Raw genomic sequence first — 13,411 nt, forward strand, 5'->3', positions numbered from 1 at the left:
GCGAGAGAAGACGACACACCAAGCGCAAACGCTTGGTGCGCTTGGTGTGTCGTCTTCTCTCGCGTCCGTGTCGTTTTTTTGTCGCGCAATATCATTTAAGTAATGTCAATTGTGTCCGCTTTAGATGCACTATTAGATACAATACACAAAATCGTCACATCATTTTTCATTGCTGAGTTACAGAGTTGTAAACTTGATAGTTTAATTTCCTGAAAATGTGAGATTTTTGCATTTCTGACAAAATTTGTAAAAAGTTTTTTATAAGAACATTGACGACCTAAATGAAAAATTCAATACCAACAGTCACTAGATTTAAAATTTCTCTTTTGAATGCAGCAAACACCACCAAATTTGGTGCATTGTTTACGAATAAAAACGAATTCTCCATTTACATGTATTTAGAACGGAGCACCTGAGCTAAGGCTTCCTCTCAAGACTAATTTGCCGAGGATGACGAGGCCGCCTTTGACGTAGATAGGTCGTCCTATTGAAACGTTGACAAGCCTTTCCGAGGCAGTTTATCCCTGTTTATAACCTTTATGCCACAGATCCTATAGAATCACTCGACATAGACAGTAGAAGTGAATATGTTTCTCTGTAAAATAAAAAAAAAAAACTGTACCTTTCGATGTGGTGATCTGTGACATAATTTTGATGGAATGTAATCTGTGTTGTGTAGATTTTTACCTCATGTTGTGCAACACTAAATATGTATCGAGATGGTGAAATATATTGTCACAGTCTGTAACGTGGGAAGAAGAGGACGTTGATGGTGGCCTTGGGGACGAAGAAGAAGAGTTTTTTCGCGGCTCTAGACTGGTTGGCTCCGCATTAAAAGCTATCTATGAATAGCCGTACGCTTCTTCCTTCCCGTAACAATATCATTCCTTATTATTATATCATTACCACCTCGTCTTCCCCTCTATTGTTCTACGTCTTCCGCTTGAGCCATACCTCACGCAATGAAGGAACTAAGTTTAGGTGCTGGGCAATGGCTCATGTGGGCTAATACAATTTTTCTTCGCATTGCGTACCTGAGCGACAACGATGACTTTATCTGCTGCGTTATCACGACAACACTTGCGCCAAAACGACAGAACGGAAAGATTGTGCGAATGATTCTGCAACAGTGATAAGAAATTCTAGCTTCCATTGTTTGGATAAAAGCGTTCAGAGCTCAAGCACTGATTGGCGATAAGTGTCGGGATCGGTCACTGTGAGGATTTCGGCGGAAGAAGCAGCTCTTAGTACGTAAGCGCGCGTGTATCCCAGCTTAGCCACACGTGGATGACGTCATTCGTTGGAAATGTCGAGGTAGGGTGACACTAGGCCACAATTCCAGTGCAAGTACAGTCGAAGACCGAAGCACACTTTTGTCCAGTCAACTCGCGCTCGCAAAGAACAGGTGAGCAGTCGTGCCAACCTTCACCGTGAGACTACAAGAAAGATAACAGGTCTCTTATTGAGATAAGCGCATATTCTGTGGAGTTACTTCAGCATTTCTTTTATCGAGCATTTTCTTTCTACCTTTCTCTGTGTGTAAGTGTTGCTGTAGATTCGTGCTGAAGATTTTCGCTTGGACTTCCGTGGCTCATGCGCCTAACAATCATAAATAGGACTTGGCGCTGTGCTTGGTCTTCAGTGATTCCAGCGCATTTTTAACCATGAAATACCTTTAGCTCCCATTGTCGGCGACTTTCAACTGACTAAAAGCCAGAGTCGTTATTTCGGCAAATTTGCGAGAACAAAAGGAGATCATACGCGCAAGAAGCCAAAACCTGATATAATGCGGTCTCTGGCCTCCAACGCTTCGTACAGGACCGCATTGCATAGGCCAGTTACTGGCCAAACAGCAGCAGCAAACGACTTTATTGGGGTCCTGAGGAGCTAAGCGGGGGCCTGCAGGTCCCTACCCAGCCGTTGGCTTGTCCCATGTCGGAACAGAGGGGCCATGCCTCTCCGCTCGTTCACGGGCCCTCTGGACAGCCAGGAGCCGGACGTCCTGTCTCGGGTCTGTGATGGCCTTCGTCCAGTCTTCGTCTGTATTAAAATCCTGTAACACAGGGCACTGCCAGAGCATGTGATTTAATGAGCTAAATTCAGTGCCACAATCTGGGCAGAGTGGATCGATGTCCGGGTGGAGGATGTTCAAAAAGCCCCTAGAGGGGTAGGACCCCGTCTGGAGCATGCGAAGCGTGCTAGCTTGTGGCCTGTTGAGCTTACGATGGGGGAAAGGAAAACTCTGCCTATTCCCTCTGTAATGAGAGGTGATTTCATGAAAAGCAACCAGTGGATCACTGTGGACGAGCTCTCCCGAACTCTCCCGAGACACCATCCCGTCGCGGCATACGAAACCTCGCGCACGGTCGTGGGCTATCTCATTGGGGTTCAATTACTGGCCAAACAAATTGCAAAATACGGAATCCCAGTTCTCCATAATGTTTCTTCACAATATCGCTCAAGCTGTAACTTTTAGTACGCTGACGTTTTATTAGTCATTTACAATAGCGGCGTTGAAAAGGCAGATACAGGCAATTATACACTTAGTTGTCATCTTTTGGCGCTGCGCGCTGAACGCCAGCGGCCCGCGAGTTCCGCGGCGCGGCTTTTGCGTCATCTCGAGAGATGGCGCCACGCGTGCGCTTCTACCCATCCATTCCATCCTAACCGGCGCGGTGGCTTGGCGGTTATGATGTTGCGCTGCTAAGCACGATGTCGCGGGATGAAATCCCGGCCGTGCCAACTGCATGTTGAAAGAGACGAAATGCACAAAGGCCCGTGTCCCGTGCATTGAGGGAACGTTAAACATCCCTTTGGTGGTCAAAATTTATCCGGAGACCCCCAGTACGGCGTGCCTAAAAATCTAATCATGGTTTTGGCACACAAAACCACAGAATTCAATTCATTCTTCTTCAAGCAAAGCAGTGCCCTCTGTTTCCTTGACGTCTTTCGCTGCCTGTCGTGCGGCCTTCAGAAGGTTTTCTTCTTCTAGCTGGGCACCGCCCATATGAACCAGTGCACAGTATGGAGTGGTGCGGTGTGGTGTCGTGGGGTGTGGCGTTGCGAACACGCACTACACCCATTTTAAGATCGCGGCTAGTATGATCTTCAACGAATCTGCTTTTCTGGTTGGCATTTCGTGCTTACATCTACTCTCGATCACGGGAGAGCCATCAGTTTTTTTTTTACTTACATGCTACCGTATTAACAGAAGGGGGCATGCTTTCTGTAAGCCGAGAAATCTTTATATGTGATAGCATGCCCTCCGACATCTCTGCATTTGCACGGCTATGAGTGAGATCATTCATTGCTTGATATTTTGAACAAGCACAAGCTCTGTTGTGGCCACTCCAAGGGAGTTTTCGCTGCATCTAGCGGATATTTAGCGCGTTTTATGACAGGACGACAAGACAACAAGCTTTCTTTAATGAGCTCATTTTGGCGCCACGAGCATCAAGTGACACTCTTGTATCTTGCGCAGCACTTCCGGTAAAATTCTTTCGGCGAAAGCGAAGGTAATGTCGTCAATAATAACGTCACACACACAAATTTGACATATCATTTAACCGGCTAATAAATGGAAAACAGTTGCCTGGCACAGAATGAACATCTGCCTAGCAGAGGGGATGTGACATCCTCCCTCCTCTCACGCTTGCCCTCTCCCGGCGCGCACTAGCTCGCTCACTCGCTAGCTCGCTTGCTTGCTACAGCTGCGCGCGAGCGCTCGTTACATGCTCTGACGTCAACACCGGAGAGGGCGGTTAAGGCGCGCTTCGTGCGCCGCTCGCTAGGGGGCTACGCCCCGCCAGGTGCGCACGCTGCGATTTCTCCTCGCCCTTTCTCGCTCGTCGCCCGCATATCATGCTAGGGCAAAGACGCTCGCTAGATTAACCTAAAGAACACCAACGCGGAAGCGCGAGTGCCACTAAGAGACACATAAGTCAAAGATTAGGGTCGGCTACAACTTTTTTAACACACTAATAAGAACATTTTGTAAACTATGGCCGGCTTAAATTCTTATTTTGTTTGCATATTTTGTTATAGTGGAATAGCTAAAATGATTCGCTTCATTGCAAATGTATTCGCAACGTATAGAGCATGATGCGCTGACGAGATTGTTCTCCCAGCACATTCCTTATTGGAATTTTTCGGAAGGTAGAAATTTTCGATCAGTTTCTCCCGTCCAGATAAAAAAGTATGTTCGGTTCATCTTTCCTGTATTTACAGCCTCGAAGGGAAACTATTGCTTACAGATCCCTCAACAATGCCTAATTCAATATACTTGATCTCTTTCTCTTTTTTGCTGAAATTCTTCATAGCAAATATTTACCAGATATACGCACAGCAATGTTTGAACGATTCTAGCATATATTTATTGGCACCTTAGCGTAATCGTTGCAAATAAAATGGAACCTTTGTTGTACCCCTGTCGTCATTTAGCCACCACTCAACCCCGGTGCTTCGTCAATTGTCTTGAGCCAACGTACCGCCAATGCATAAACATCAGACGTTCACATTACTCAGAGAAACACTTCTGTTGTTCGGTTGCCCGCAAGTATTACGCTATAAATGGATCTTGATTGCGTTCCAGACGTAATTACAGATCACAGCTATCCATATCCGTATACCATCGACATACGTGGTGTCCATAGCGTCCGCAATAGCCTCCATTCGTATGAAGCCAGAAAGATCCAGTAGTGTTTCGCCATGTCTAATGAAAAAACACTTGTGTTACTTTAGCCCTTCAGCAATACATGATATGCTACTATGCGTATTGCGCAGCAAGGTAAATAACTATAACGCACTCAACTAGAAGAACTCCTCAGAGAACTTTTTCTTTACTCGTGGACAGCGAATACTCGTATCAATGAGATGTTGTTTCCTACCAGGTATGTGGCTCCTACTCTCTATGGGAAATTGGCCAAGAAAAGCATCGATCATTCCGATTTATAATGATTAAATTTTCGGTTATCTACGGACTTAAATTGTAGAACGTAAAATCATCTGTTAAAGTAAAATCGATCAGTAAGTTCATATCGAATGAGTAATAAGTAAATTAAAAGCACACAAAAAGGGGAAAAGATAGAATTTAGGAGGGCCTCCGGTTGAATTCTATAAGAATTTTTTGGACAGCAGAGCAAGCGTAAATCTGGCTGAAGCCAAAAGTGGAGGCTCCAAGCGAAAGAACAGAGAAAATAGAATTCTGGGGTTTTACGTGCCCAAGCCACGATTTAATTATGAGGCACGCCGTAGTGGAGGACTCCGGATTAGTTTAGACCACCTCGGGATCCTTAACGTGCCCCTAATGCACGCAACTAGCGCGTTATTGTCGAACGTAATTTACGGGAAATTTGAATGCATATTGCTGGGAAGCACATTGCGAATCTTCTAGCTGCTCAAGTAACATTTGAGCAAATATAATCTGTGGTCACTTAAACCTGGGCCAATGAATGGGAAATAAAAAATTCTGGATCAGAGGTGAAATTACTTGAGGACGGCCTAATTGTGATTTATATAGTCTTAAAGAAGTCTGGACGGTCCGAAGGTGAAATCGGCACAAATGGGCGGTGATTCTCGCTTCAAGGTATAATACGTCGTTTGTAACGTATTTTGGAAGTCCTAAGCACAGCCGTAGTGCCCCTCGTTCTGATAAAACTAGTGGCCGAAGCTTCTGTGGTGGCACACCTAAGAATAAAACGCTCCCAAATTCCAATATCGGACGAACGTACATTTTATATAGCATTAATAGTTGCTCTGTTCACATACCCAATCTTCGATTGCTCAACTTGCACAAAATGTCTATTGCAAGAACTCCTTTTGTGACAATATATTCAATATCCGGCCACCAGTTTAGAGATCTGTTATAAATAACTTCAAGGTATCTGAGTAACTCTGCTTGTTGGATCTCTTCTAGATGATAGTTGAGCTTTAAAGTTTGAATAACAGCTCAAGAACAGCAGAGGGGACAGAAGAGAGAACAGAACGCGTTTAGCGCTCTGCTCTCTCTTCTGTCCCCTCTGCTGTACTTGCGCTGTTATTCAAACATTAAAGCATGTTTTACCAACAAGCCCAATCCTGCACCCTTCTTGATAGTTAAGCGATATGCGTAATGGGCATTCTTACCCTGCCTAATTCTTCTACATCCTGCACATGTTGGGAATGGCAGAAAGTATGACATCAATTTCATTTTTTGTTTCACCATTAGATCTTTTCCAGGTCCGCTTTCTGTTGTTACGCTTCCTGAAGAAGCTGTTTATTATTCGCAGCTTATTTCTTTCTACAAGTTCTACCAGCATCTCTCCTCTAGTGTTCCTAGAAGCGACGCCGTATTTGCCTCTTACTTGTTTACCAGCGTGCTTTTCCTCACTTTTGCATTGAAGTCACCGATTACTACAGTATACTGAGCTTCCACTTTTCTCATCGCTAATTCAACATCGTCATAAAACATTGGAATCATCTTCATAAATAATGGAAGTCCTCTAGAGCAGAGGACGTGTCCGTTAGCACTGTATAAGCCTCACCAGTTCTTCTAGCCTAACTAAGGCCAATGATATACCAAACAATGCCTGATAGCTCCTCAAAGAGTCCTGCTAAGCTAGCTTCACTCGAGAGAGTTCGCGTGTTAAAGGTTGCCAGGGCCAGTTTCCAATGGCGGCCTGTCCGGGTCCAGAGATTCTTAGCACCCTCTGTTGCGTTACACGTCTAATCGCCGACTTGGTCAGGTGCTTCGCAGCTGCAGGGGAATGAGGGCCATTGGTTGATCGGACGAGTCATTTTGGAGAGAGTAGCCGAATACTGCCCCAGGGAGGCCAATTTCTCTTCTGGTGAGGGAGTGCCTCTTGTTGAAGCTTAGTGGGTCTTCCTAATTGGATTAGTATAACCCCACTGGCTCTCGGCATTTGTGCTGGTGTCAGACGCCACTCCTAGCCTGGAGACGTAGTGTGGTGGAGGTGGTGAATTCGAGATTACCTTCTTTAGATTAAAAAAAAAAACTCGAGGATTCGAATTTCTGACTATGACTACCGAGCATCCGAGCTGGCTCAGTCAGCTTATCCTCCAGGCTGTGACGCCGCCTTTGGCAAAGAATTTCAGCAAAGAGGACCTTACATGCGTGAAAACTATATAGGCAAACAACAGGCAATAAAACAATATAGAATTACTTATAAATGGTTCAACCCTCGTAGTTCCGAAATCTGACGAACGGTGGCGACCGTGAACGTAGCTAGGTATACGAGACGTTTCGACGACCTGAAACAGCACTTAAAACGAGTAGGGGGCAAAAGAAGGACGGAACTGGTCGTCTCCCTTACCCAAAAGGCGGCGAGACACCGGATACATCCATCTTGTGTTGCGTCGAAGGCCGAGCCGGCGAGAGTGGATAAGCTGGGCTGAGATATACACATACCTAAATATATACGGAAACTTTGCAATGACCGTAGGTTAGTGAGGTCTAGGATTCACCTCAACTTGAAGAAAGAGTAAAACTGGTCAGGTAGGCACAAGCCAACCTAGACGCAGTAAGGGTAAAAGCAGACCAATGGCAAACAAATATGCAGCCATAAAACAGATAGATGAACATGATATAGAGGTACTGAATGAAACCGTAACTAGGCTGGTTTCAGAAGCAGCAATATAATTGGAAGGTAAGGCACCAAGGCGACCAGCAGGTAAGCTCTCCCAAGTAACAAGGTACCTAATAAAACAACGACAAAGAATGAAAGTGTCGAACTCAAGAGATCAGATACAATTCGCGGAACTCTCAGAACTGATCAACAACGAGGAAATAAGGGATATTTCTAATTATAACGTGATAAAGACTGACGAAGCAATAAAAATTGACGCAGCATGAACTCAGTGAGAAGGATACTCGGCATAGGACAAACCAAGATGTACGCACTGAATGAAAACCAAGGTAATATCATCAGCAATCTCAAATATATAGTAAAAGCAACAGAAGAATTCTATACTGACCTGTACAATACCCAGAGCAGCCAAGATTCCTCGATTCGAAGTAGTAATGAATTAGGTACAGAGATCCTACTATAACTAGCGATGAAGTTAGAAATGGCCTCACAAGACATGAAACGAGAAAAAACGGCCGGAGAAGATAGAATAACAGTCGATTTAAACAAAGATGGAGGAGATATAAAACATGAAAAGCTGGCGACCCTTGATACGAACTGTCTATCAACTTCAAGGGTCCCAGAGAACTGGAAGAATGCCAATATTATACTATTCCACAAAAAGGGAGATGTTAAAGAATTGAAGAATTATAGTCCCATCAGCTTACTTCGATTGTATCACTTATTCACCAAGAGAATTTCCAGTAGATTAAAGGCGACTCTTAAGTCAGAACAGGCTGGTTTCAGGAAGGGACACTGTACGATGTATCACATTCATGTAATCAGTCACCAAAGCGAGAAATCTGCATAGTGTAATCAGCCTCTCTATATGGTTTTCATAAATTACGAAAATGTATTTGACCCAGAAGAAATACGAGTAGTCATAGAGGCATTACGCAATCAAGGAGTACAGGAGGCCTACGTAAATATATTGGAAAAGAACTACAGAGATTCCACAGCTACCGCAGTTATTCACACGCAGAAAATACCTATAAAGAAAGGGGTCAGAGAAGGAGACACAACCTCTCCGATGCTATTCACTGCATGCTTTGAAGAAATATTCAAGGCATTAAACTGGTGAGGCTTAAGAGTAAGGATCAACAGAAAATATCTCAGCAACCAATGGTTTGCAGGTGGCATTGTCCGGCTCAGCAACACTGGGGATGAGTTGCAACAATTGATTGAGGACCTTAACAGAGAGAGTGTAAGAGTGGGGTTGAACTTTATTATGCAGAAAACAGATAATGATCAATAGCCTGGCATGGGAGCAAGAGTTCAGAATCGCCAGTCAGTCTCGAGAGTCTGTGAAGGAGTACGTTTATTTAGGTCACTAGCTCACAGGGCACCCTGATCGCAAGAAGGAATTTTGCAGAAGAATAAAAATGGCTTTAAGCGCGTACGGCACACATTGTCAGATCATGACTGGAAGCTTGCCATTATCACTAAAACAAAGGTGTACAATCAGTGCATTCTACCGGTGCTCAGAAACTTGGAGACTGACAAAGGAGCTAGACAACAAGTTAAGGGCCGCAGAAAGAGCTATGAAACGAAGAATGTTAGGCGTAACATTAAGAGAAAGGAAGAGAACGGTGTGGATCGGAGAGCAAAATGGTATAGCCGATATCCTAATTAACATTAAGGGAAGAAATGGAGCTGGGCCGGTGTACCCTTAGGGTTACACAATTGGTGCCAAGAGAAGGAACACGCTGTCGAGCACGGCAGAAGACTCGGTGGGGGATGAAATTAAGAAGTTCGCAGGCGCAAGTTGGAATCGGTTGACGCAGGACATGGGGTACCTGGAGATCGCAGGGAAGGGCCTTCGTCCTGGTTTAAATGTTAGCTATACAGCTAGCCTTCCAGTTCCCCTAGATACGACTGGAAATTTTAGTAAAGGGAGTAAATATCACTACCCATAGCAAATAAAAGCAATGTCGTCAACATAAACGTATGTACTGACATCTGGATGAAAGGGTATTCTGCTCAGTAAGATATTAAACAACATCGGTGAAAGTACCGATTCCAGAGGCACACCTCTTGTTTGCTTGAGTTTACGAGAAGAAAAGCCATTTGGAAGAAAATACAATTTGCGCTGTCTTCAAAATTCATTCATTCATGCTACAATGTAAACCATAAAGCGGTGGCCCTGTACTCGAATTATTAAAATTGTGTGTTCAATACTGTAATAGGCTTTAGATTTATCTAAGGTAACTAGAGCAGCACACCTGTGTTTCAGCCGAGTGATGTTAATGCGACTTTCAAGGTATATGTGTTCGTGTGATATTGAATCAGAAGATCTAAATACAATTTGACAGGGACTCAACAACTGATTTTCATTAATAAACTAAAATATATGCCCACGAAGCCCCCTTTATGTTAGTATCACTATATTTGGTCTTAATACAGTCTTATGTTGTCAATCGCGTACCATGCCACTTGTTTTCTAAGTAACGCAATTATTTTGGCGATCTTTCACTCATGTGGAATTCATGCGTTGTTCTCTCTTGTGATTTTCTTTTTCTTTATCTCAATTGAACGTCCTGATTACTTTTCCATGTTAGTGATTTTAATGTGTTTTCGTACTAAATTAGCCTTCCAGTATGTGTACAGCCAATCACACGTCATGTGCTGAGTGTACGATGGGCATGATGCGTATAAATTTGCAACTCTATGTGATGCTTAAAATATACCAAGGTTGAGTGTCTTGTTAAATGTTTTCAATGTTTCATCATTTATATATTATAATATTGTTCACTGTGTTTCCTTTGTTGTCTTATGTTCTAACCTACGATTCGCAGATAGAGGTCAGTTAAAGGGAATCTAAACAGAAAAAAATACTGCAGCTGTATCAGTAAATTACCCTTTTACAACATCGCGAAGAACTATTATTAACGCCACAGGTTGCTTGGTGAGCTCGAGAACGATTAGCAATGAAGCAATGCTACGATACAATGTATTACCGTCCCCGAAACGCGTCTTCCATGAGGCGTCTATTGCAGAGGGGCTCCTCTCTCGCGCTTCCCTCTGAACATACTCCGCCGTCTAGCAGCGTTGGAAAAAGTTTCGAGCGTGTCCTCCGAGATTCGTCGTAGTTCCCTCGCTGCCCGCACACCCAGCGCGTGAAGTTGGCGTGAAAGAGGTTCATTGCAGAGTGGCACATATCCACTTCACTCATGGTGCAACTCGCTAAAGTATAGGAGTGAAAGACGTTCATTAACGAGTGGCATATAGCCAAAGGATTCGTGGGGCAGCTTGCAAGTGCATTGGCCTCCTCTGCTCATAGTCACCCGTGGGACGTTAATTCAATTCTGGCCCGCACAGGAGAAATTCTACAAGCTTCGTTCTTTATTGATGATCTCGGGAAAAACAGCTACATAAGCATAATGTGGCGTATCCAACAATGCGTGAAGTAGCCCCAGAATGCTAATTTCATTACAAAGACCTTAAATTTTGTAAATTTGTGTGGCGTACCAGCGCTGTGATGCAAACAAGAAGTTCGAGTAAAGGAACTTTGTCCCTCGTTTCGTTCTACCAAAAATCAACGTATTGCGAATAAATTGCAGAAAATTTAGCTTTGAAAGAATATTTATCAATCTAGCAACATTTAGTGTTTCCCTTTAGTGCCCGTTAAAAATGATATTGTCTAAAACAAATCAAAACGATTATTGACCAGACACTGATAACGCTCTACTGCGACTTTCAGAGGCACCTGGCGACGATGCAAAGGCGAAGGCTACCCTACCAAATAATAGACGGAGTTCCAAGATGTATTAGCATCAATCCAGACCGGCTAAGAGAAAATCTCAAGTTTAGAGCACTGAACGGAGACGTCGTGCAGTCAACGTTCCCGAAGAGTGGAACGCATTGGCTGTTGTACATCACGCACCTCATACTCAGGGAGGGGCAACCGATCACCTCGTACGAGGAGTTCTCCAAAGAATGGCGCTTCCTGGAGTACATGGACATCAAGGACTGGACCTCGTCTCTACCACTGAGAAGCTTCGCTACACATCTGGCGTTAGACAAGCAATCTATGACAGAAGAAGGCAAGTACGTCTACATCGCCCGCAATCCATGGGATGTCTGCGTCTCCTTCTACAACATGGCGACCAACATTCGTTCCCCGGAATTCCAAGACGGAACATTTGAAGATCTCGTCGACGTTTTTGTAAGTGGCAACTTCGGCTACGGCGACTATTTCGAACACGTAGCCGCAGGATATGCTCTTAGGGAACAGCCGAACGTGTTCTTCACGACTTACGAGGAACTCAAGAAGAACACGCGCGAGGTCGTGCTGAGGCTGGCCTATTTCCTGGGAGAGCAGTATGGCCTGGCTCTGGAAGAGGATGAAGTATCGCTCCAAAAATTGCTGGAAAGATTGCAGCCAGATTATATGCGTAGCGTAGTGGTGCTTGACTTCAGCGGGAAAGGTAACCCCCAGTGGGACGAAGTGCTCTCGAGCAGGAAATTCACCTGCAACGAAGGCTATGAAGGAGACGAGAACAAGTACTCGTTCGTGAGGAGTGGCAAAGTAGGAGGCTGGAAGGATTACTTCACACCCGATCTGCTCCGGAGGATGGAGAATCGGATTCTGAAGGCTGAGAAGGAGTCCTCCTTCATGGACCTGTGGAAGGACATTCGAGCTGAAGCGATCAGAACCATGCAGGATTCCGAATAAATGCTTCTACTCTCATTCTGCCGCTCTTAGCCTGGTTTTCTTTTTAAATACTCTCGCATGGTAGAGTTCTTTCGCTAAAAGGGGCAACCAGCTCTTCAAATTTATAAATGGAATAACCATTAACGTGGACGACCAGGCTTGTGTTGCTCTAAGTGGCCTCCTTATTCCAGGATATCATGGCTTTCTGCGACAGTCTGCAGGCCCTCTCCAGCAGCCGAAGCAGGTCCTGGGGGTTCTGGCAAGTCAGCAGAGCCTCCCACTAGACGTTTGGTCGTTGCTGTAGTTGTGGCGTCTTCGGGTTGTTTGTGCATCCGCATGCCATGCCTTAGAGGGAAAATAAAGAAATATAGTTGCAGTCGTAATCAGCGGGGCATTCGCGCAATAGTTATCGCAATATCATGCGCCGTAACTTTTACACGTATTCTTGCAGTATCCATTGTAGTCAACTACCGTACAGAGAGAACTGTAAAAGAAAACAAGATACGGTTAATTTACCAGTACGTCAGAAAAAGGAAGAAACAGAGAAATCCTAGAGAGCAATCACAATTTCGAGAATAAATCCATTCTCTGTCGGTTTGTAAATGTGGCACTTCCCAATAACGACTGATGACAACGAAAACCCCTAATACTGTCGCACCTACACCCTCAGGAAAATTAGCTAACAGTTGGGTAGTCTTCATAAGTGTAATGAAACAATTAGTATTTAAATGTATATTAACAATAACAAGAAACAACTGAAAGACAAGCAGAGAAGTCTCATATTCTGGAACAGTAATTATGAATCAACAGTAAGAAAAAAGTTAAAAGCAAGTACGCGCAACGAAATAAATGCAGAATAAGATTAGCAAAGAAATTAATGTGATACGTAAATGAACTTCACAGTGGCGATGCATATGTCTATGCGCAAGTGTCCCAGTACAGAAGCGACGAAAGACAGCAAAGCTGGAAAGTCTAATGTTCAATTGAGCTGTCTCAGTGTCTCTTTTTCGCGGTTCGGACACATTCTGCAGTGTGGTTGGAGCGGATTCAACAGCATGCAAGAGGCTTTGCGGCGCGTGTATTTTGTGTGCGGTGAGCAGAATTCCTTGATGAGCGTCTGCGACGAGGACGACGT

General features: G+C 44.3%; 1 protein-coding gene across 1 annotated transcript; it reads left to right on the plus strand.

The window, feature by feature from the left end:
* The first annotated feature begins 1,207 nt into the window (after positions 1-1,207).
* On the plus strand, positions 1,208-12,312 carry LOC129383105 (3-beta-hydroxysteroid sulfotransferase-like). Its single transcript, XM_055067383.2, has 2 exons — positions 1,208-1,405; positions 11,323-12,312. The coding sequence occupies exon 2, from the start codon at positions 11,338-11,340 to the stop codon at positions 12,295-12,297; it is 960 nt and encodes a 319-aa protein (XP_054923358.1). The 5' UTR covers positions 1,208-1,405; positions 11,323-11,337; the 3' UTR covers positions 12,298-12,312.
* Positions 12,313-13,411: the final 1,099 nt, after the last annotated feature.

Source organism: Dermacentor andersoni, chromosome 3 (assembly GCF_023375885.2).
Source record: "Dermacentor andersoni chromosome 3, qqDerAnde1_hic_scaffold, whole genome shotgun sequence".
Taxonomy (NCBI): Eukaryota; Metazoa; Arthropoda; class Arachnida; order Ixodida; family Ixodidae; genus Dermacentor; species Dermacentor andersoni.